A 24,463-nucleotide genomic window follows, 5' to 3' on the forward strand; every position below is an offset into this window, starting at 1 on the left:
TGCTAACTTCTTATTAACTTATTTCCCCTCTTTACCAAATCAATGTTAAGCTTTTACCAATCCTCTTTCAAGATCCAGTTCAATCCGGGTGCTGGTGGCTCACACCTATAATCCTAGCTACTCAGGAGGTTGAGATCTGAAGATCATGGTTCAAAGCCAGCCCGGGGAGGAAAGTCTGTGAGACTCTTATCTCCAATAAACCATTAGAAAACTGGAAGTGGTGCTGTGGTTCAAGCGGTAGAGAGCTTGCCTTGAGCTGAAGAGCACAGGGACAGCATCAAAGCCCAGAGTTCAAGCCCCATAACCGACAAGACAAAAAAAACAAAAAGATCCAGTTCAAAGCATACATGGTGGTACACACTTATAATTGGAGCACTAGGAAGACCGAGACAGAAGGATTCAAATTTTGAAGACAACTTGAGCTATTAGCAAAACTCTGTATCAAAAAAAAAAATAAAAGACCAAGATCAAGAATCTTCTTTTTTCAGCCAGGTGCCAGGTTCTCACACATGTAATGCCAGCTACTCAGGAGGCTGATATCCAAGGGATCAAAGTTCAGAGTCAGCCTGGGAAAAAAAACTTCATAAGGCTCCATCTCCAAAAGAGCCAAGCTGGAGGTGTAGCTCAAGTGATAGCTCATTAGTCAGGCAAGTAAACCAAGCAAGCAAGTCCAAGGCTCTTAGTTCAAACAAGCACAAGGGAGGAAAAAAGAATCTTCTTATAACAAGCAAAGGCAATTACACTCCTTTGCATTATATCAAGACATTGAGAGCATAAAAACTATTCCCCCATAGCAAAAAAAAAAAAAAGAAAAAAGAAAAAAGAAAAAAAAAAGAACAGCAAGGACTTACAGGGCATAATGCACTTATAATACAATTATCTTTTTTGTCAGTTGTGGGGCTTGAATTCTGGGCCTGGGCACTGTCCCTCAGCTCTTCAGCTCAAGGCTAGTGCTCTATCACTTGAGCCACAGAGCCACTTCCAGTTTTCTGGTGGTCTACTGGAAATATAAAATCTCATGGCCTTTCCTGCCCGAGCTGGCTTCGAACTGCAATCCTCAGATCTCAACCTCCTGAGTAGCTAGGATTACAGGCGTGAGCCACTGGTGCCCGGCCATTTCTGTTTTATCACTAGATTGTGAGCCCCTTTACAATATAGTCTTTTTTTCCCTCTTATGGGCATATATTAGTATAAATTAGCATTCTATTAGTACAAATGGGTTTCGCTGTGATGTTTCCATACACGTATAGAATGCATCTCCCCAATCAAACCCCTCTATCATCCTCTCCCTTCCACCTCTTGGAAGAACTTCAATATGTTTTGTTGTTCTGTGTTCATACATATCTGTATAAATACTTTCATTATATTCATCCCCACTACCCTCTTCCTTTCCTCCTTCCTCAAATCCTCCTCCAAAAGGAACTGTGTATCCTGTGTATCCCTGATTTTAAATTAAGCAACAACTCAAATCTCATTACAAATTAGCTTTATTTCACTGAAGTATTGTCCATTTCCCCCACTACCACCCCCTAAATAACTAAATTCCATATTTTAAGGAAACAGAATGAAAAGAAAAGTACTAACGGTTCAGTACCTAGATACTACTGCACCATATATAGGAAAGCCATTTGAACAAACACACAGTGGCTAAGATGCTTAGGAATGCACATGAAAAACTATGATGGTAATCTTTGAAAGCATACAATTCAGTAAAACAAGTACTTAAGCACACGATTTTCAATTAAGCAATCAAGTGCCACAGTGAAGAAAATAACCAAGCTAAAAGGCCACAGAACATAGAACAATGTTCCTGCAAAATAAAACAAAATAGCAAGTAAGCCCTGACTTTATATTGGTCATGATGCCCTTTCGGTTTTGAAGAGAACATGTTGTATCCAAAATCCTTATTATGAGACCTGACTGGCCTTTCTTTCCCTCCCCTTTCTTCCCTGGTTAAAGAGTGGAGAGGTACTAGACTCATAGATTCATAAACTGGCTCCGTGAGCACAACCAAAAATAAGCTACACAAAGCAGGGTTACAATATCAGAAACATGAAGTAAGAAATACCAATCAGTGTTGGAGCATGAGCTGAAGGGTTACAGGAATTTGATTCTGTACAACCTAACCATACAGAAATTGCATAGGGACTTAGGCTCAAAACAGAATCATTGGGGCTGGGAATGTGGCTTAGTGGTAGAGTGCTTGCCTAGCAGCATGAAGCCTTGGGTTCATTTCCTCAGTACCACATAAACAGAAAAAGCCAGAAGTGACACTGTGGCATAAGTGGTAGAGGACTAGTCTTGAGCAAAAAGAAGCTGAGGGACAGTGACCACACCCTGAGTTCAAGCCCCAGGACTGGCTAAAAAAAAAAAAATCATATGAAAAACAATAAGTCCCACTGTTGGTCCAGGACCACAGGTAAGTCCTGCCCAAGCCTAACAATTCCTCTAGGGTTGCCTTGAATCTAAAAGCACCTATAACTTCAAATACAAAAAAAAAAAAAAAAAAAAAAAAAAAAAAAGTCACATAAAAGGTAAACAAATGCAGCAATGGTACTCATTGGACGCTATGTTGAAAATGAACTATACAACTTGTGGATGGGGATAAGAGGGGAAAACTGGGACAGAGTAGGGAAGGAGTGACTTTGTCCAAAAAGAAATGTACTCTTTACCTGACTTATATAACTGTACCCACCCTGTGCATCACCTTTTTTAGTAACAATTAAAAATTTTAACAAAAGAAACCAAGTCACTTTGTAGTTCCATTCCTGTTGTTTCAATAGCCCACACATATAAATTAAATGTGCTCTTATTCCATCCAGCTTTCTCCCCTTTCTGCTTTCTCCTTCCCCCCACCCCCTCCTTTCTTTTCCTTCCATCCTTTATTTTTTTAGTGGTACTAGGGTTTGAACCCAGGGCTTTCACTTGCTTTCACAGGTAGTCTACTACTTGAGCCATGCCTCCAGCCCTTTTTGCTTTAGTTATTTTTGGAGTAGGGTCTTGCTTTTTGCCCAGGCTGCCTGGACCATGATTCTTCTGTGTACTCTTCCAACATAGCTGATGGTGGGTGCATGCAACCATACCCAACTTTTTTTTGGTTGCGGGGGCTGGGGGAAGGGGGCAGTTGGGGACAGGAGTCTTGTAATTTTTTTGAGCTAGCCTTGAACAAAGATACTTCTGATCTAGCCATCATTTTTGGCTTGAACTTTTTATTACATAAAACTTGAAATTATGAAATAGAACATAAATATAAATTCATATTTTAGACTCTATTTAAACTCAAACCAATACTGACCAAGTTGGTAAGTTTAACCTCCAATCAACATTTGTCAAGTAAATACTGTCCAGCCACTATAAAAGTACTATTTAATTCCATAGAATACTTTATATATTTTCTGGTTAAAAATAAGCTAAGAGGCTGGGAAGGTGGCTCAGTGGCAGTGCGCTTGCCTTGCATGCATGAGGCCCTGGGTTTGATTCCTCAGCACCACATAAGCAAAAAGAAAAAAGCCGGAAGTGGCACTGTGGCTCAAGTGGTAGAGTGCTAGGCTTGAGCTGAAGAGCTGAGGGACAGCACCCAGGCCCAGAGTTTAGGCCCCACAACAGGGCCCCCCCAAAAAATAAAAAATAAATAAGCTAAGTACTATATGTAGTTTTAAGACAATATATCTACAATCAACATTGGAGTTATTGAGTATCAGTAGGTCCTTCACATACACGTGTGTGTAAGTGTGTGTGTACAAATAAAATGCACATGAAATGTGTCATGATAAATGTTTAATATAGTCAGTACCTAGCTGTCAAGAAAAATTCAAAAAGGAAGTCCTCAGAAACACTTTAAGAGATGATGATCATTAAAAGGTTGAAATACAAATAACATAAAGTTAAAATGATCTGAACATTTTTTCCTACTGATTTAAATTTGATTTTTAATATATAACTCTTAAGAACTTAGTGAATATATCAACTTAAGCATGTGTTCAAAACTTCTATACTCTTATTGATTTTCTTTGTTTTATTAATTATAGAAGGAATATGCTAAAATTTCTCTTACTATTTTTCTTTACATCTGTCTATTTCAGATGTGTATTATTTTGAAGCTACTATGAAGGTATAAAATATAGAACTGCTAGGTACTAAAGTTTAAATGAATTTTCCCAAGTTAGCTGGGTCCCGTCTTTAAACAGTAAATATACCATATTTTGAGGATTTACTATATATGAACAAACATGGCCTCCAAAAATTAAATTTCAAAAAAATCAAAAGAAATTTCAAAAGCAAAACCGAATGTAGATATAAATAAATGAATGGTGTCAATATCCTATCTGGAATGTCAAAGCTGATAACTGGAATAGAGAACAGATGAGGGATATCCTATTTGGTGATCCTATCACATCCTAAGTGAGGTAATTATAATCTAAGGAGATGGAGAAAACACTTTAATAGTTTTGTTTTGTTTTTACCAGCCCTGGGGCTTGAATCCAGGGCCTGGACACTGTTTCTGAGCTTTTCTGCTCAAAGTTAGTGCTCTACTACTTGAACCATAGCTCTATTTCTATTTGGAAGTTCATTGTTGATAAAAAGCTCACTGACTTTCTTGGGATTGTCTTTGAACTGTGATCCTCGTATTTCAGCCTCTTCAGTAGCTAGGATTACAGGTATGTATGAGCCCCAGTGCCTGGCCCACATTAATAGTTTTAAAATACATGAACACTCTTAACCCTCGATGCACCCCCAGAAATTCCCTTACATGCTAACCAGGAGCTCTACCACACACATTAATGGATGCAAAAAGCATGACTATCTCCCAATAGTTTAGGACTCAAAGAAAATATTAAAGAGAATTACAAATAGAGTGCACCTTTATCTTAAAAATAGACATTTAGCCAGGCACTGGTGGCTCATGCCTGTAATCCTAGCTACTCAGGAGGCTGAGATCTGAGGATCACAGTTCAAAGCCAGCCCAGGTAGGAAAGCCCATGAGACTCTTATCTCCAATAAAAAACCACTAGAAAACTGGAAGTGGCACTGTGGCTCAATTGGTAGAGTACTCACCTTGAGCTGAAGAGGGCAGGGACAGCACCCAAGCCCAGAGTTCAAGCCGCACGACCGACCAAAAAATAAAATAAAATTTTGGTAAGACCAAAGTTTCTGAGTAAGAAGTATGTACTTAAGAAAGTAAATATTTTGAAACCCTGAATGAAAACTATTGATGCTATATGATAGTGATTTTTTTCAATCACTTTATAATACACTTTTTTTGGGGGGTGGGGGGTCCGGTCATGGGGCCTGAAATCTGGGCCTGGGAGCTGTCCCTCAGCTCTTCAGCTCAAGGCTAGCGCTCTACCACTTGAGCCACAGTGCCACTTCCGGCTTTTTTCTTTTTGCTTATGTGGTGCTGAGGAATTGAACCCAGGGCCTCATGCATGCAAGACAAGCTCTCTACCACTGAGCTACCTTCCCAGCCCTATAATACACTTCTGAAAATATTAATATATACCAAATAACACTTGGCCCAAAGGTTTAGTTTGGTTTTTTTGTCTTTTACTGTCGATTACAGAATTTAGAAAAATTGGGGTTTGGTCAGGGCTTTTATCTTTAAAATTGCTATTATAATTCATTTATATCCATCCGTTTGACAAGGGAGGTGAGGTGTCTCAGTTTTCTCTTCTCTATATAATAAGATAATAGATAATCTCTGTAGTCCTTTATAGTCCTAATCAATATCAGTTGTCCAAGTATTGTGGAGTCCAAATCCAGAGCACAATATTAAGTAAACTTGAACTGCCACTAGATGGTGTCCTACTCCATGACACAAGAATATATTAAATGGTGATCCACAAAGCATATTTCTTTTTAATATTTTGGTACTGGGGGTATGGAGGCTTGAACCCAAAGCTTCCACACTATCCTTGAGCTTTTTTGCTCAAGGCTAGCACTCTACCACTTTGAGCCACAGCTGCACTTCCAGTTTTTAGGTGGTTAATTGGAGATAAGAGACTCATGGCCTTTCCTGCCTGGGCTTCCAACCATGATCCTAAGCTCAGCCTTCTGGGTAGCTAGGATTACAGGCATGAGCCACCAGTGCCAGGGCCACAAAATGTACTTCTAACAGTTGACTAGTGCCTCAGTATTTCTGCAACCAAGGGATTACAGGACTGATTAGATTAGCAACTGTTTTAGAACTAACAATCGTCTAATATCTGCATCAGTTTTGAGTAAAAAGCTAAAGGAAGAGGGGGTTGTTGGGGAATTTTTCCAAATGTTATCCTAAACATGCAGGAGGAAGCACAGAAACTATAGAAAACTTGACCTAAAACAGAAGGTTTATGGGTAAAGTCACTATAGGATAATATAAGATCAGTGCCAATAATAACATCTAATATAGTAAGTAGTATTAAGTACATTTTAGTCATCTCAAGAAGAAAATCTAGGGGCTGGGAAGGTGGCTCAGTGGTAGAGCGCTTGCCTTGCATGCATGAGGCCCTGGGTTCGATTCCCCAGCACCACATAAGCAAAAAGAAAAAAGCCGGAAGTGGCACTGTGGCTCAAGTGATAGAGCTAGCCTTGAGCTGAAGAGCTGAGGGACAGCACCTAGACCCAGAGTTCAGGCCCCACGACTGGACCCCCCCCCAAAAAAAGAAGAAGAAAATCTAGGCCGGGTGCTGGGGGCTCAGACCTGTAATCTTAGCTACTCAGGAGGCTGAGATCTGAGGATTAAAGTACAAAGCCAGCCCCATCAGGACAAAGTTCATGAGACTCTTATCTCCAATAAACCACCAGAAAACCAGGAGTGGCACTGTGGCTCAAGTGGTAGAGTGCTCGCCTTGAACTAAATTGCTCAGGACAACGCCCAGGCCCAGAGTTCAAGCCTCAAAAAAAAAAAAAGAAGAAGAAGAAGAAGAAGAAGAAGAAGAAGAAGAAGAAGAAGAAGAAGAAGAAGAAGAAGAAGAAGAAGAAGAAGAAGAAGAAGAAGAAGAAGAAGAAGAAGAAGAAAAAGAAGAAGAAGATCTAAGTCTTGAAACTAAGCTCTGAAAATTAGAATTCACAGCATACTATAAGATTATTTCACCTGTGTTTTAAAATGCTGTTTCTTTTTCTTTGTTTTTCCCTCCCTTCTTGCTTAAAATTAGTGAAGTGTGCTGGCACATACTTAAAATCCCAGCATCTGAGAGAAGCTGAGTCAGGAAGATCGTGCCACGTGCACCCACCTAACATTGTTGATTTTCACTAACATTTTCCATTAAAACACAGAAGCATTAAAATAATAATGAATAAAGAAGACAATTTCTCAAAACAATAATCTTATATTAAAAATCAAGATGCTAGATAACAATATTGTCTATCAGGTTAGAAAGGAAAAGTATGTTTGGAAAAGTATTTTAAAAAAAAAGTGGGGCTGGGAAGGTGGCTCAGTGGTAGAGCGCTTGCCTTGCATGCTCGAGGCCCTGGGTTCAATTCCTCAGCACCACATAAGCAAAAAGAAAAAAGCCGGAAGTGGCGCTGTGGCTCAAGTGGTAGAGTGCTAGCCTTGAGCTGAAGAGCTGAGGGGCAGCGCCCAGGCCCAGAGTTCAGGCCCCACGACCGGACCCCCAAAAAAAAAAAAAAAAAAAAAGAAAAAGTATGTTGGGCCAGGTATCAGTGATTTGCACCTGTATTCCTACCTACTTGGGTGGCTGCAATCTGAGGATCTCCGTTTAAAGACAACCCAGGAAAGCAGGAGACTCGAATCTCCAATTAACTACCCAAAAACTGGAAGTGGAAATGTAGCTCAAGTGGTAGTGCGCTAGCCTCCAGCACAAAAGCCAAGGGACAGCACCTGGGCCCTGAGTTCAAGCCCAGGACTGGCAAAAAAAAAAAAAAAAAAGTTGGAAAAGTATATTTATAAGGTAAATTTCTGCATCTTACTGAAAAATCATTAAGTAATACAAAATGAGTCTTTCAGCAGCATTTTTAAAAAGGCAGAAAAGACTAATAAAAGTTCTAGTAAGTGCTGGGCACTGGTAGCTCATGCCTGTAAACCTAGCTACTCAGGAGGCTGAGATCTGAGGATCGAGCTTCAAAGCTAGACCAGGCAGAAAAATCTGTGAGACTCTTATCTCTAATTAACCACCAGAAAACTGGAAGTGACACTGTGGCTCAAGCAATAGAGCGCCTTGAGCTGAAGAGCTGAGGGACAGCGCCCAGGCCCAGAGTTCAAGCCCTTGACCCACCAAAAACAAAACAAAACAAAGTTCTAATAAGTAAAATACTTACCATCAATAATGGTTGCTGATTTAAGACCCAATTTCATGCAAATTTTAGACCAAATTTTATGACATGTTTTGAGAGATAGAGAGAGAGAGAGAATAAACCAAAAGAGTTTACATTTTATTGCTTAAAATCTCAGGTTTTGTACTTCATGAAGAGTAAATATTTTGGATACCTTAGGGTCAGGCACTTCCGAATATTATTTGCTTTCTAGCAATTCAGCAAGATTACCATGACAGTTCTAGTACCTGATCATACTCCAAGGCTCCAGGGTAGAGTGGCCATCCAAGGAACAATTCTGCAATCACACATCCCAATGACCACATGTCTATGGCTTCACAAAATGGCAACCCCAATATAATCTCTGGAGCTCTGAAATTTAAAAAAAAAAATTAATTAAGGTGATTTTCACTGAAAATTATCTGATTCCATTTGAAATTCTTAAAAGAATTCTAAAATTTTAAAAAGGAACCATTTTCTACTCACATAAAGTTCACTCTCAAACTGTGAAGCCTAACCATAATCCAAAATGAAAGTGAAAAGATACAATATCACGATGGTGAAGTCTCTTCACTGTAATCCTTTTCCTTTATAAAGTTTCATTAATATAACACTTAAAAATAAAACTCTACCTCTTATCTTTCAGACTATAGTTGATTAGAAATAAACTGGCAAAACTATAAAAGAAAACTGGCAAAACTACTAATAAATACATCAACTACGGTATCAACAACAGAACTGAAAAACAGATGGTTAGGGATAAGACCAAAGGAAAACAAAATAAATATCTAAAGAGCTAAAAGCAGGTCAGAATAAAATAATAACATTAATAATAAATATTCACATAATTAAAGCCCATTACTCATTCAAACAAAAATCAAGTTCCATATACTGTTTTAAACATTAGAGAAAAGTAGAGGTCAAAGCAAAACAATTAAAAAGCATTTTAGTACTTAAAAGGCTCTGTATACCATGAATATGTCATTACCACAGGGGAGGAAAAAAGCTAACATTCATATGGAAGCACAAAGATCACAAATAGCAAAGCAAACCTGAGCAAAGGAAAGAACATTAGAAAAATTACAATACTTTATTTAAATTGTACTATAGAACCATAGAACCAAAAATAAATAGCAGAGGGGCTGGGAAGGTGGCTCAGTGGTAGAGCACTTGCCTTGCATGCCTGAGGCCCTGGGTTCAATTCCTCAGCACCACATAAGCAAAAAGAAAAAAGCCGGAAGTGGCGCTGTGGCTCAAGTGGTAGAGTGCTAGCCTTGAGCAGAGCTGAGGGACAGCTCCCAGGCCCAGAGTTCAGGCCCCACGACCAGACCCAAAAAAAAAAAAAAAGTGCCGGGCGCTGGTGGCTCACGCCTGTAATCCTAGCCACTCAGGAGGCTGAGATCTGAGGATCGCGGTTCAAAGCCAGCCCGGGCAGGAGAGACCGAGAGACTCCTATCTCCAATAAACCACCAGAAAACCGGAAGTGGCGCTGTAGCTCAAGTGGTAGAGTGCTCGCCTTCAGCTGAAGAGCTGAGGGACAGCGCCCAGGCCCAGAGTTCAAGCCCCACGACCGACAAAAAAAAAAAAAAAAAGTGATGCTGAAGCTGGGCACCGGTGGCTCACATCTATAATCCTAGCTACTCAGGAAGCTGAGATCTGAGGATCACGGTTCAAATCCAGCCTGGGGAAGCAAACTCCATGAGACTCATCTCCAATAAACCACTAGAAAACTGGAAGTGATGTTGTGGCTCAAGCAGTAGAGCGCTGGCCTTGAGCTGAAGAGCACACAGATAGCACCCAAGCCCAGAGTTCAAGCCCCATGACCGACACAGACACACACACAGACACACAGACACACAGACACACACACAGACACACACACACACACACACACACACACACAGTGATGTGAGAAAACTGATTATCCACATATAGAAGGCTGAGACTGGATCTTTATCTCTTACCCTGTATAAAAAATTCAAAAGACAAAAACAAAAAACAAAACAAAAAACCACTGGGGTTGGTGGCTCATGCCTCTAATACTAGCTACTTAGGAGGCTGAGATCTGGGGAATCATGTTTTGAAGCTTGCCTAGGCAAGAAACTCTGTAAGACTCTTATCTCCAATAAACTATTCAAAAAGCTGGAAGTGGCCCTGTGGCTCAAATGGTAAAGCACTGGCCTTGAGCAAAAGAAGCTCAGGGACAACAACAATTTAAGCCCCAGTCAAAAGAAATTTTTTTAATTCAAAAATGGATCAAATACCAGAATGGAAGACATGAAACATTGAAACTACTAAGGGAAACACTTCAAGATAAAGAGATTGGTAACAACTTTCTGATAGGACTCTCTCAGCAAACAGCAGCAGCATAGACAAGTGAGATTTCCTCAAATTATAAAGCTTGGGACCAGGCACTGGTGGCTCATGTCTATAACCTTAGCTACTCAGGCGCGGAGATCTAAGGATCGCAGTTTGAAGCCAGCCAGAGCAGCAAAGTCCAAAAGCCTCTTATCTCCAATTAATTACCGCAAAGCCAGAAGTGGAGCTGTGGCTCACGTGTTAAGAGTACTAGCCTTGAGCAAAAAAGCTCAGAAATAGTACCCAAGCCCTGAGTTCAAGCCCCAGAATGAGCACCAAAAAAGAGGAATTCTTCATATCAAAGAAAACAATTACTAGAGTAAACAGATAGTTAGTCCTGAATTAATATTCACGATTCCATGTGTTTTATAGCAGCATTACTTACAATAGAGACTATGTAGAAAAAGGAAGGAAACCACAGAAGGAGGGGGAGAGTGAATAGGATCCAAGTAAATTATATACATATATAAAACCATTGTCTTGTACAGTTAATATATACCAAAGGGAAGAGCTGGGAAAGTGGTTCAGTGGTAGAGAGCTTGCCTCTCAGGCATGAGGCCCTGGGTTCACTTCCTCAGCACCACATAAGCAGAAAAGGCTGAAAGTGGTGCTGTGGCTCAAGTGGTAGAGCACTAACATTGAGCTGAAGATCCCAGGGACAATGCCCAGGCTCAGGGTTCAGGCCCACGACCAACCAAAAAAAAAAAAGAAAAAAAGAAAAAAGAAAAGAAAGAAAGAATATATACCAAAGGGAAAAAAGACAGATTGGCATGGTAGCTCACCCCTATAATCCTACCATTTGAAAGACAGGCAGAAAGACTTCTATTTCCCTAAGATCTTGAAACACTGATACAAAACACAGCTTAACACTTAAAATTTGAAGTTAGAATAAAAATTTCTTAAGTAGCCAGAACTGTACAGAGTTTATAAAACTTCTGCTAGAGTAGCAGAAATATTCACAGCAGATACTTCAAAAGAAGATGACTATTAAAGCCATCTTCATTTGCTTTACTCTATTTTTACATACTTCATTTGGTCAAAATGTTTAATTACTAGCAAAAGAAATTCAACCCAGTTAGGAAAAAAGGTATCTCAGTTCAGGAATTCAGTATGTCCAGTTTTAACTAAATACATTCTTATAATATAGTACCTTACTATCCTTGCAAATGCCATAAAACTATGAATTGGTGTCCTGATTTCACATTCAACAAGAAAATACTGGTTTGGGGATTTGGCTTAGTAGTACAGTGCTTGCAGTAGTAGAGAGGCAGTAGAGAAGGCAGGAGAGAAAAGATAGACCATAATATATAGACTCCCAACTTGAGTTTTCCTTCGTACAGACAATGACAAAACCAACATGAATACCTAGTCTACCTAAGTTCATTTTTCAAAGGTAATACAAGAAGCCTAACACTATACATATCAGCTTCTCTGTGAGGTTAGTACTAGAACAACCCAGATCTAGTCACATCAAATACAGTAAACAACTAAGTTTCTGAGATGGCAAGCTGATGGTTTTGTCACTCAATAAGCCTGAAAACATTCAGTCATCCATACTTCTCTTGGTGTTAGTAGAGAACATGCTTCTCTTTGCAAGTGTGCGTGCGTGTGCGTGTGCGTGTGTTGTGAGTGTGTGTGTGTCCTGGTGCTTGACCTCAAGAACTAGGCTCTGTTCCTGAGTTTTTGTGCTTAACACTAGTGCTCTATCACTTGAACCACAGTTCCACTTCCAGCTTTTTTTGGTAGTTTAGTGGAGATAAAGTCTTTCAGCCTTTCCTGCCAAATATGGCTCTGAACCTCAATCCTCAGATCCCAGCCTCTAGCTACTCAAGTAGCTAAGATTACAGGTTTGAGCCACTAGCACCTGGCTTCTCTTTACTTTTGCCAGAGAGATGCAGCAAACTTTAGTAATCCCAAATCTTGGCATATTGTGAGTACTCATTACTTGTAATTACAAAAAACTGTTAGCTTACATTCATTCACTCAGGATTCCTAAGAAAACATCTGTTGAAATAAACATATAAACTTAACAGGTAGCAACCTTCAAATTCAGCCATTTTGCATTTAAGAAACTGAAATATTTTATGAATACATAATAATAGTAGGTAGGATTATGTGTGCTTTATATACAGGTCCAGGTATCATGGAAATAACTTTCAATGCATTAATTATCTCATTTACAGAAAATGTTCTAAGAACATATTACTGCATTGTTCTTCTGGTCCAAGATAAAAATTCAGATAAACAAAATGTTCTCATGTAAAATAGAAGCAGCCCTGGGTTGAGTACAGCCAGCTCAATGAATTACGAGAAATAATAAACTATTGTTCCTGAAACAACTAAGTTTTGGAACTGTCGCTCAGCAACAGGTAACAAATGCACTGCCACAAAATACCCTACAAGCAGTGGGAAATGCTTCATCATCCTTTTTCTCTCTATACCATATCACCCCAAATTATAAAACTGTCTGACTCAGAAAACACAGAGAGCCAAACTTAACAAAACCTGGAAATTGACCCAGAAGTCATTTTTAGCACTCAATTAAGTTATGCTCTCATTTTATTTTTTACAAAGAAGGAAAATACTAGCTGACCTCTGTTTCTAATGGTTCTATAACATGAGAAGCCACCTGTTATTACATACCTTTTATTATTAACCAGTCCTTAGCCTTCTAGGACAGAAGAAAGAAAAAAGAAATAAAGAAAGAGAGGGAGAGAGGAGAATGAATTTTGGTGTCCTTTTTTTCAGCCTATTTTTCATTACATACTAATCTTTTTAGAAATATGCAATAAAATAACATCAAGCACTTAGTATAACTATGAACCAAGGAAGATTTTTAAGAACTTTATATGAAATATTAGTTTATTTTATAGTTATACAGATTTTCCCTCCTTGATGGTACTAGGATTTGAGCTGCAACCTTGAAAAAGCACTTCCACTTAAATCACAACCCTAGTCCTTTTGTGCTTTAGTTATTTTTCAGATAGAACTGTGACCCTCCCCATCTGCATCAGTAATGTGGCTGGGGCAGTAGCTGAGAACCATCCAGCCCAGTTTGTTTCTTTATTGAGATAGGCTGACCTTGACCAATGATCCTTTTGTGTGGGTGTCTCAGCTCAGATTATAGCAGTTCTCCACCACACCCAGCCCATACAAATGTTTTGAACACATGAAAAGTACAACAAGGAATAAATAACTTGTAATAAGGTCACACAGCTCATAACAAGTGAGCCTAAGACTCAGATTCATGTTTACTGCTTTTAGAATCCATGCTTTTAACTGTTCCACACTAAAATAAATTTTAGCATTACTAAAATACTGGACTTTTATTGGAAGTTCTACTCAAGACACTATCTGTACCATTAATGTATTCTTTTTCTCCTTAAGTGAAGCACTGTAGACTTTCAATCTAACCTCAAAATATAAAATATAAATATACTCACATTAAGAAGTCTAACTCACATTTTACTGATCCCTTTTCATAATTTTGCCATAAGAAATCTTTCACATTAAATACACAGACATTCTATGGCTACCTGACAGTTAAAATGACTCTCAGGATGGGAGAAACTAAGATACTTATGACTGTGAGACCTTTTCACAAAGAAAGCCGATAGAAAGCAAGTGGGTGTGTCCATCTAGAAGCCAACCAGACAGTGTCAACTCAACATCAATAATAAACCTTATACTGTGAAAAGACACTGAAGAACTAAGGTAGGAGGTTACAAAGGAAGGCACAGAACAATGTGTTTCTACAAGAACAGAAATTCTAGAATGAGAAATAAAGAGGTTTTATGTTGATGATTAACAATGAAAAATCAACCTGGCAAGGAGGAGGAAGGGTACACATTTCTACAATATTTGATTGCTTCTAAACTATATAATAAACTATATAAAAAAAGAAAAAAATTTCAGGTGCCAATGGCTCACACCTGTAATTCTAGCAACTCAGGAGTCTGAGTTCAAGGATCAATGTCAGTCCAGGTAGTAAAGTTCCTGAGACTATTTTGGGGGGGAGGAGGGGGCCAGGGGCACTGGTCCCAGGGCTTAAACTCAGGGAGGGCTTGGTCCTGTCCCTAAGCTTCTTTTGTTAAAGGATAGCCCTCTACCACTTGAGCCACAGAGCCACTTCTGGCTTTTTCTGAGTAGTTTACTGGGGAATAAGAGACTCACAGACTATCCTGCCCAGGATGGCATCGAACCCCCATCCTTAGATCTCAGCCTCTTAAGTAGCTAGAATTACAGGAGTGAGCCACAGACACCTGGCTGTCCCTGAGACTCTTATCTCCAATAAACTGCTCCTATAAAAGTTGGAAGTAGAGCTGTGGCTCCAGTGGTAGAGCATTCTAGCCTTAAGCTCAGTTCCACAGCCCCAGGTCCTGAGGTTCAAGCTCCAGGACTGGCACCAATACTACAACAAAAAGACAAAATTTTTAGTTACCTAAATTCTGCATAACTCCATTATTTTCCAAATTGTTATTACCAATCATCATGAAGGGTTAAAGTTTTGAGGCAGTGACCACTTGTTGCTTGTTACTAGCAGAGCAACAAAATCCAAACACCTGGTTGGTTGTGTGCCTTTATAACCTCTGCAAATCTTTAGCTTGGGGCTCTCCTCCTGGGCTCCACTGTGTTGGAGTGTAGGACGAGGCCCGAGCTGCAGCACGTTTAAATAAAACCTTAAAACAACTGTAGAGTCTGACTCTCGGTGGTCTTCTTGGTGGGGGTCCTGCAACCTAGGCATAACATATTAGTGGGGGCTCGTCCGGGATCCCCCCAAAGACCCCCGAGACCTCAGGCTCAAAGGTAAAACAGCGCTGTCTTCTTTGTTAATTTGTCTTGTCCTGTCATTTGTCTGTTTTACTTTCGTTTTCCTTTGTGAGGACGGCCACTCAGATTCGTAAAGGGTTGTCGAAGCAGACACGATTGCACAACAACCCTGGAGGAACTGGGAGACGTTCCCAGATCCTCTTGTGGGGTGGGGGTCCTTGGAACCCCGCCGTGTGAATTGTGGGGCGGGGGTCGGTTCGGTGTTGGGCAGGAACTGACCAAGAAGGCCTCCTAACGGAGGCCCAACTCGCCCACTGTGGGTCTGCTCCTTCTGCTGTGGGGCGTGGGTGTGGAACCCCGCCGTGACAGGAGTCAATGGACCAATTCGTGAGAGCTCCACTTCGTGAGCTTTTTTTTCATAACTGTCAGGCCTGCGTGTGTCTTGTTTGTACTGTTTATTGTTTTTTGGACTGTACGACTGACGGGACTGGAAACCACGGGCACCACTCCATCTAGCCTCATAAACTTACAAAAAGAAACTAAGAGGAAAAGAAAAGGTACCTCTCCCCGCCCCCGGTTTTTCAGGGAGGTGGAAGAAGAAATGTTTCCTCCCCAGTACTCTCCTTCCCAGGTTCATTTTGCAAAACCTGAGAATGATCAAGAGGAGGAGGGAACTATAGAACCCTCGGCACCTGCCCTTAAAGTTTCTGAGGGGCCAGTCACTCAACGACGCATTGGGATCAACTCCCCTTCTAGGGCAGCTGTTTTTCCCTTATGCGCAGTAGGTCCTGTGGATGCGGATGGTCAACAGCAACTCCAATATTGGCCATTTTCTACCAGTGATCTATACAATTGGCACACCCAAAATGCCCCCTTTTCTGAGAAACCTCAGGATTTAATCTGTTTGCTTGAAACTATTCTCTTTACTCATCAGCCCACTTGGGATGATTGCAGTCAGCTTTTACAGGTCTTTTTTTACCAACAGAGAGACTGTATCTGAGAGGCGGCCCGGAAACATATCCCTGGCCCTACAAAATGAAAAGTTTCTGTAATATTTCCTACAAAATGAAAAGTTTCTGTAATATTTTATTTCAAAAATACATTTAATGTAAAACATGTTAGTTTAACAGATTATTTTGTGTATGTTTGCAGTACTGGGGCTTGAATTCAGGAATCTCAAGCTCACTTTTGGCTTTGTCACCCAAGGCTGGCATTCTACTACTTGAGCCACACCTTTACTTCTGACTTTTGGGTACTTAACTAGAAATAAGAGTCACACACACTTTTTTGCCTAGGCTAGATTCAAACCCTGCTCCTCAGTTCTCAACCTCTTGAGTGGCTAGAATTACAGGTGAGCCACAAGCACCTGGCTGGTTTTACAGAATTGTTTAACCTCTACTGTTGAATGATACAAAACAAACAAACAAACAATGTATTCCAAAAAGGATAATTGCTTACACACATATTTTGTTGTTCAAGCTATAAATTTGGCTTGTTTTATTTTGTTTCTTTTTGCAGTGCAGGGGATCAAACCCAGGAGCTTGCAACATGGGAGGCAAACACTCTTATCACTGAGCTACAACCCCAACTCATGAATATTGCCAAATAATTTTTAAAAAATTGTTGCTGTAAGGGAAAAAACATCACTACAGAATGCTGGACATTGCAACTATCTAATAACACAATGAAGTATAAAGTACAGGCACTTTTTGGGTTTTGGGGGTCAGTTGTGGGTACTGAACTCAGAACCTCGGTATTGTCCCTGAGCTCTTTTGCTAAAGGCTAGTGGCTCTACCATTTTAAGCCACAGCTCCACTTCCAGTTTTCTGGTGGCTAATTGGAGATGAGTCTAATGAACTGCCAGGACTGGCTTTGAATGGGTGATCCTCACATCTCAGCCTCCTGAGTAGTAGAATAGACAGGCAGGAGACACCAGCACCCCAACCCTTACAACAGACCCCCTCATTCAAATGTATACATGTAGGCTAAAAATATCACAATTAAAAATTCCTTATTGCAATGGCAATTAATCTTTTAAGTGGCAAGACATTGATCTAGATCAAAGCACTCAGGAGAAAGAACAGAAGCAATAATAAATATTTGCAAAGCCCAATAAATTTAAAACCTGAGAGGTAGAGGACAATAGGAAGCAGACAGTATTCATTGTACATTTGATAGTATAATATCCAAAAATATAGGGTATCTGTGACTTATCAATAGTTAATGTTTTATAAAGTAGGAGTTATTAACATAAGTTTACAAATAGGACTTGCAGCTTATATCTACCAAGAACAGTTTTAAAAGCACTCAAAATTCTTTTTTTTTTTTTGGGGGGGGGGGGGTTTCCAGTCGTGGGGCTTGAACTCTGGGCCTGGGCGCTGTCCTTCAGCTCTTCAGCTCAAGGCTAGCACTCTACCACTTGAGCCACAGCGCCACTTCCGGCTTTTTTCTTTCTGCTTATGTGGTGCTGAGGAATCAAACCCAGGGCCTCATGCATGCAAGGCAAGTGCTCTACCACTGAGCCACCTTCCCAGCCCCTAAAATTATATTATTAATAAAACATCAATAGAAACTTATAATCTATAAAGTATGTTTAAACTAACTCAACAAAAATTATCATACTGCAATAAATGACTTAATTTTCTAACTTTATGATTGTCAGTAACAAAAAATATTGAGTCAGTCTGTTAAATGTTTCATACTTGGGTAAGAATATAGCTAGGAGGCGAAACACTTTCCAAACTGTGCAAAGCCCTGGATTTGATTACTAGCACCGAAAAACAAAAAACCTAAGGGGTAGCACCCAAGCAATGGATTCAAGCCCCAGCATTGGCACACACATAAAAAAAGAAAGAGAAAAAAGGTCCAGGAACTGGTGGCTCATGCCTGTAATCCTAGCTACTCAGGAGGCTGATATCTGAGGACCAAGGTTCAAAGCCAGAACAGGCAGGAAAGTCTGTGAGACTCTAATCTCCAATTACCACCAGAAAACCAGAAGTGGCATTGTGACTCAAAGTGATAGAGTGATAGCCTGGGACAAAAGAGCTCAGGGTCAGTACCCATGCCCCAAGTTCAAGCCCACAACCGACCAAAAAAAAAAAAAAAGCCAAATTTTCAGCAGACTACTTAGGAGTGATACAACTGTAGGCTTCATTTTTTAAAAGGTAATAGCAGGAAATATGCCTACCATTAATTTCAAGAAGCATCTTTTAATACTTACAATATGATCAGTTAATTAGTCTTCAAAATTACAGAAAACTGAACTTAAATGCCAATTCTGTCAGGTAAAATTGCTGGTCCTTCAGTCTAGTGATTGTGCCCCCTTGTGTATAAAACTGAGCTCCTTCCTACGTACTGACATGTTGTGCCTCATAAAATAGGGACCCATTCCAAGATGCTGATGCCATGGGGTTTGTGGCTACCATCCAATCACTAGAACTATGCACCAAATAAGCCTCATTACTTATTGAATGCTTATCTCAGATATTGTGTTATAGAAACCCAAAATAGACTAAGACAGGGATATACTTGCCTTTCCAGGCAATTGTGACAATAAAATCGAGAACATTTGGCATAACTCTCTTAACCAAAAATCACATCGGATGCCGGATGCTGATGGTTCATGCCTTTAATCCTAGCGACTCAGGAGGCTGAGATCGATAGCCAGGGCAGTAAAGTCCGTGAGACTCTAATCTCTAATAAACCACTAAAAAAAAAAAAAAAAAAAAAAAAACACGGAAGTGGGGCTGTGGCTCAAGTGGTAGAGCACCAGCCTTGTGCTGAAGAGCTGAAGAACAGTGCCCAGGCCCAGAGTTCAAGCCCAACAACCACCACCAACAACAAAAATCACATCAGAAAGTAAGAGTACTGGAATTATTTCCCCAGTGTTAATAAAATAGTGGCACAAAAAAGCTTAGGCCTAAAACATAAACCTTATAAGAAATAAAGGATGACCTCCACACAAACAGTCCTGAAAATATTTACATCTTTGTTCTATCTCCTCTATTAAGAGGGAACAGGACCTTAAAGACCAGGAGCCGCCTTTCATTTGGTTTTTTGTTTCATCCAATCCCTATGGAAGTATTCGAGGGAAACAAAATAGTCAACTAGACACAATGCTCCCCCAAATACATTTTAAGTGAAACTGTCAGTTATTTGATAACCTACAAAACAGTCAACTACATTAAGCAATTTCTGAAACTAGATTATTGTGACTTAAGGGAACATGTAAAATTTAAATCCCTCTAAATCTACCATAGTACATAATTTCCTATATCAGAACCATTAATCCCAACAAATAATAATAATTTAAAAAATTTTTCAGATACCATTCAGATATCTTTCGAATATATTTAGTAATATTCTGGCAAACGGAGAGGGACAGAATATGGGGGGGGGGTGAATGTGGCTGAAGTACTTTATAGGCATGGATGAAAAGAGAACTACCATTGATAAACTGTTGAAACTGTTTTAAGAAGGAAGAGATGGGGCCAAGGAAGAGTTTGATAGGCGTGCACTCTGCATGTATGGAAATAACACTGAGACACCATCTATCCACCCCATACAACTAATATAGGCTAATAAAAAGCAAAACAAAACTTAAAAAGAAAATGGAGCTGAGTGCCAGTAGCTCATGCCTATAATCCTAGCTACTGAGTAGGCTGAGATCTGAGGATCTTGGCTCAAAGTCAGCTGGGACAGGGATGTCCATGAGATTGTTATCTCCAATGAACTTCTAAAAGGCCCAAAGTGGAGCTGTGATACCAGTGGTAAAGTGCTAGCCTTCAACAAAAAGCTCAGGGACAGGGCCCAGATCCTAAGTTCAAGCTGCAGGACTGGCACACAATGAAGAAAGAGAAGAAGGAGAAGAGGAAGGAGAAGAGGGAGAAGGGGGAAGGAAGGAAGGAAGGAAGGAAGGAAGGAAGGAGGAGGGAGGGAGGGAGGGAGGGGAGGGAAGGAGGGAGGGAGGGAGGGAGGGAGGGAGGGAAGAAAGAGAGAAGGAGGGAGGGAGGGAGGGAGACAGGGAGGAAGGGAACAAAGTCCCACTACAAAGAGAAAACTTAGGTTAAGGTGAGCTTTACATTTCCTGAGGTAGTGGGCAATTGACAGAGAGGTACAAAGACTAAACAGAAAGCAGTGACCTGGAGGCTGAAGCTGTCTCCCACTCATCTCAGAAAACAAAACAAAACAAAACAAAAAACCCTGCAGTTCAGAACCTGCCATAGGACTGGGTATACCCCCACGTTTTTCAAGGAACAAGGAAAGCTGAACCAGACCCGGTTCTTCAGATAATGTGATCTATCTACTTCCAAAACACGAATTGTCCCAGGAAAAAGATTATCACTGAAGTCCCAGGTACATCCCCATCCAGAGATCTTTCTGCACCAATAGAAATGTCTATCTGTACCACCCACCTGTATATGTGGCTACTAAGCATTTCAGATGTGACTGATGTGGCTAATGACATGTTCAATTTATTTCCTTTATACCTTAACAGTCACAAGAGACTGGTTAGCAGCTACCATATTGATGAGCACAGCTCAAGAATTTTTCTTATAATCAAATGCCAAGATTCAAAAGGAAAAGAGATCAATAAAAACATTCCCACAATTATCCATCTCGAAATCATGAAACAAGAACCTTAAGATAATAAGCTAATTTTAAAAAGGGGGTGGGGGGGTGGCTGGTAGCTCATGCCTATAATCCAAAAAACTAAGAAGGCTGAGATCTGAGGATGTGAGTTTGAAACCAGCCAGACAGGAAAGTGTGAAATTCTTTATTTGTGTGTCAGTCATGGGGCCTGAACTCTGGGCCTAGGCGCTGTCCCTCAGCTCTTCAGCTCAAGGCTAGCGCTCTACCACTTGAGCCACAGCTTTTTCCACTTCCAGCTTTTTCTGCTTATGTGGTGCTGAGGAATCAAACCCAGGGCCTCAAGTACGCAAGACAAGCACTCTACCATTCAGCCACCTTCCCAGCCCAAATCTGTGAAATTCTGGCCTCAAATAAAATACCAAAAAGCTGGAAGTAAAGCTGTGATTCGAGTGACAAAGAGCACTAGCCTTGAGCAAAAGCAGCTCAGGGATAGCGCCTAGATCCTGAGGTTCAAGCCCCAGGACCAGCATAAAAGAAAGAAGGGAAGAGGAAAGAATGGAAGGGAAGAGAGCTTAAAAAAAAAAAGCATATTTTAGTCCCATTTTCTATTGGTAATAACACAATACCACAGTTTTAGTCCAAAGCTGCCCAGGGCATCAGGGAGAGACACAGATTTGAGAGACCTAGCCAAACTGGATTCTATAACAGCCCTCACTGTTGAGATGACCCTATTAATCCATTCATCAAAAGAGCAGAGCCTTAATTAAAGATTCTAACCATCCCCACTTTGTTTTTTTCTTCAGTGCTGAGACACTCACTAGGCAAAAGTGCTATACTTAAGTCATGCCCCACGTTGGTTTCTTTTTCAGATAAGGTATCATGTCTTTGCCCTAAGCTGGCCTCTGAACCTCCTACTTCTGTAGAAGAAGCTGAAATTACAGGCATGTGCTGTCATACCTATCCCCGGTGCCACTTTTTAGTATCTTATAATAGGGTTTCAACTACAACAGAAGTTTTAGAGGGAACAACAACAACAACAACAACAAAACCCACAGCAGAGCCATAAATAGAAATTGAGCACGATAAGCATGCTGACGTGTGTAGTGGTAGACTGGGCTGATATCTACAACTTATCCTAAAGTGCATTAGGAAATAAAGATGGACCGATAAACCAAGGGAAATACATAATGAGCAAGCGTAGCAAAATGTTAACTATTGGATCCAAATAGTAGGTATGAGTATAATAGGTATAATAACTGCAAAATCCTTTCAAGTATTTTGGTTTTTTTTTCTTTTTAGTAGGCTGAGACAAGAGCATCATGAGTTCAAGGACAGCCTGGGTACATTTAAGACAATCTCAAAAAAAAAAAAAAACCCAAACACAAAAGCAAATAAATACTTGCAGAGATAATGTGCAGTTTCTAAAACTGTATTAACAGATTCAATAAGCTCTATAAGCCTTAAGCAGAATCTTAATCATCCCCACACACACACATACACCAAACCAAACATTATTAGAGTGAACTGCTTACACAGACAAACACAAATCCTTAAACATGGGAACCCTGTGGGCATTAATCATTACATGGGCACAGTGCCATCGACCAAAGAAAATAGTTTTCTTTTTGTTTGTTTGTTTGTTTGTTTGTGTCCGGTCGTGGGGCCTGAGCTCTGGGCCTGGGCGCTGTCCCTCAGCTCTTCAGCTCAAGGCTAGCGCTCTACCACTTGAGTTACAGTGCCACTTCCGGCTTTTTTCTTTTTTGCTTATGTGGTGCTAAGGAATCGAACCCAGGGCCTCAAGCATGCAAGGCAAGCGCTTTACCACTGAGCCACCTTCCCAGCCCAAGAAAAGTTTTCTAAAGAAATAAAAAAAAAAAAAAAAAAAACCTCAAAGTGACATCATTATAGTGCTGAGAAAAAGAACGCAGAGCATAATTAGGAGAAAATATACCTTGAAAATAAATGTTTTTTGGCGGAGGGGGGGAGAGGGGGGAAGGGGGGAGAAGGCTGGGAAGGGATAACAAAGGAGGAGGCTACAATGCTTGATAAGAAATGTACTCATTAGGGGCTGGGAAGGTGGCTCAGTGGTAGAGCGCTAGCCTTGCATGCCTGAGGCCCTGGGTTCCATTCCTCAGCACCACATAAGCAAAAAGAAAAAAGCCGGAAGTGGCGCTGTGGCTCAAGTGGTAGAGCGCTAACCTTGAGCTGAAGAGCTGAGGGACAGCGCCCAGGCCCAGAGTTCAGGCCCCACGACCGGACCCCCCCAAAAAAAAATAGGGTGCAATAAGCCCGTATGGTGTACACACCTGTACACACCACTTAAGAGGAAAAAGCAGTAGTATTACAACTGGCAACACAGTAAAGATTCTGCCTTAAAAAAAGGAAAAAAAAGGGAGCAGAGCGCAACAGGCGGTCATGCCTATAATCCTAGCTACAATCTGAGGAACAGGGTCTAAAGCAAGCACAGGCAGGAGAGTCTTTGAGACTCTTATCTCCAATTAACCACCAAGAAACTCCAAGTGGAGCTGTGGCTCAAATGGTAGAGCACTAGCCTTGAGCAAAAGAGCTCAGGGATAGCACATACACACAAAAAAGTGCACTATTTTTTGGGGGGGTGGGGGTCCGGTCGTGGGGCCTGAACTCTGGGCCTGGGTGCTGTCCCTCAGCTCTTCAGCTCAAGGCTAGTGCTCTACCACTTGAGCCACAGCGCCACTTCCGGCTTTTTTCTTTTTGCTTATGTGGAGCTGAGGAATCGAACCCAGGGCCTCATGCATGCAAGGCAAGCACTCTACCTCTGAGCCACCTTCCCAGCCCGTACTATTTTTTATTCATCCAAATTCAACTATATTTTGTAGGCTGTCCAAGATTCAGCCCTGAAGAACAGCAAAAACCCATGTACCAAAAGAAAGCCACCAGGAAAACAATTACCAAAGGAAGAGTATCATCGTATCATGTCATTCTTCTTATAGCACCTACTTTATAGGAAGTGCTGCTATACTTGTATTATGGATTTAGTCTCAAACAACTTTTGAGGTAGCTATTATCATCATTTCACAGATGAGTAAACTGAGGCTCAGAAAGGTTAAGAACTGGTTCCAGCTAATATAGGAGTACTAGAATTATGAGCATAAATATGATAATTAGTTACTTCACATTATTTAACACCATCAGATATAATTACATTGTTTCACTGTTTTATCCTGTTTGAAAATAGGGTATATATGCCTCATGAATCACTATCAACTATAAAGTTTTCTTTTCTTTTTTTTTTGACAGTTCTGGGGCTTGAACTCAGGGCCTAGGCACTGTCCCTGAGCTTCTTTTGCTCAAGGCTAACACTCTACCACTTGAGCCATAGCATCATTTCCAGCTTTTTCTGCTTATATAGTACTAAGGAATCTAACCCAGTGCTTCAGAATGCATGCTAGGCAAGCACTCTATCACTAAGCCACAATCCCAGCTCCAAGTATAAAGTTTTCTTACAAGACTTGAA

At 40.5% G+C, this 24,463-nt stretch overlaps 1 protein-coding gene across 6 annotated transcripts in view; it reads right to left on the reverse strand.

The window, feature by feature from the left end:
* Positions 1-24,463, reverse strand: part of Hipk3 (homeodomain interacting protein kinase 3) — a 100,715-nt gene that overhangs the window by 20,130 nt on the left and 56,122 nt on the right. For all 6 annotated transcript variants that reach the window (XM_070032637.1, XM_070032633.1, XM_070032636.1 and 3 more), the window contains exon 3: positions 8,499-8,622. In XM_070032637.1, the coding sequence (XP_069888738.1) occupies positions 8,499-8,622 (124 nt within the window). The remainder of the gene's footprint in view (positions 1-8,498; positions 8,623-24,463) is intronic.

This window comes from Dipodomys merriami, unplaced genomic scaffold (genome assembly GCF_024711535.1).
Source record: "Dipodomys merriami isolate MVZ:Mamm:240054 unplaced genomic scaffold, mDipMer1.0.p SCAF_21, whole genome shotgun sequence".
In the NCBI taxonomy this organism is placed as follows: Eukaryota; Metazoa; Chordata; class Mammalia; order Rodentia; family Heteromyidae; genus Dipodomys; species Dipodomys merriami.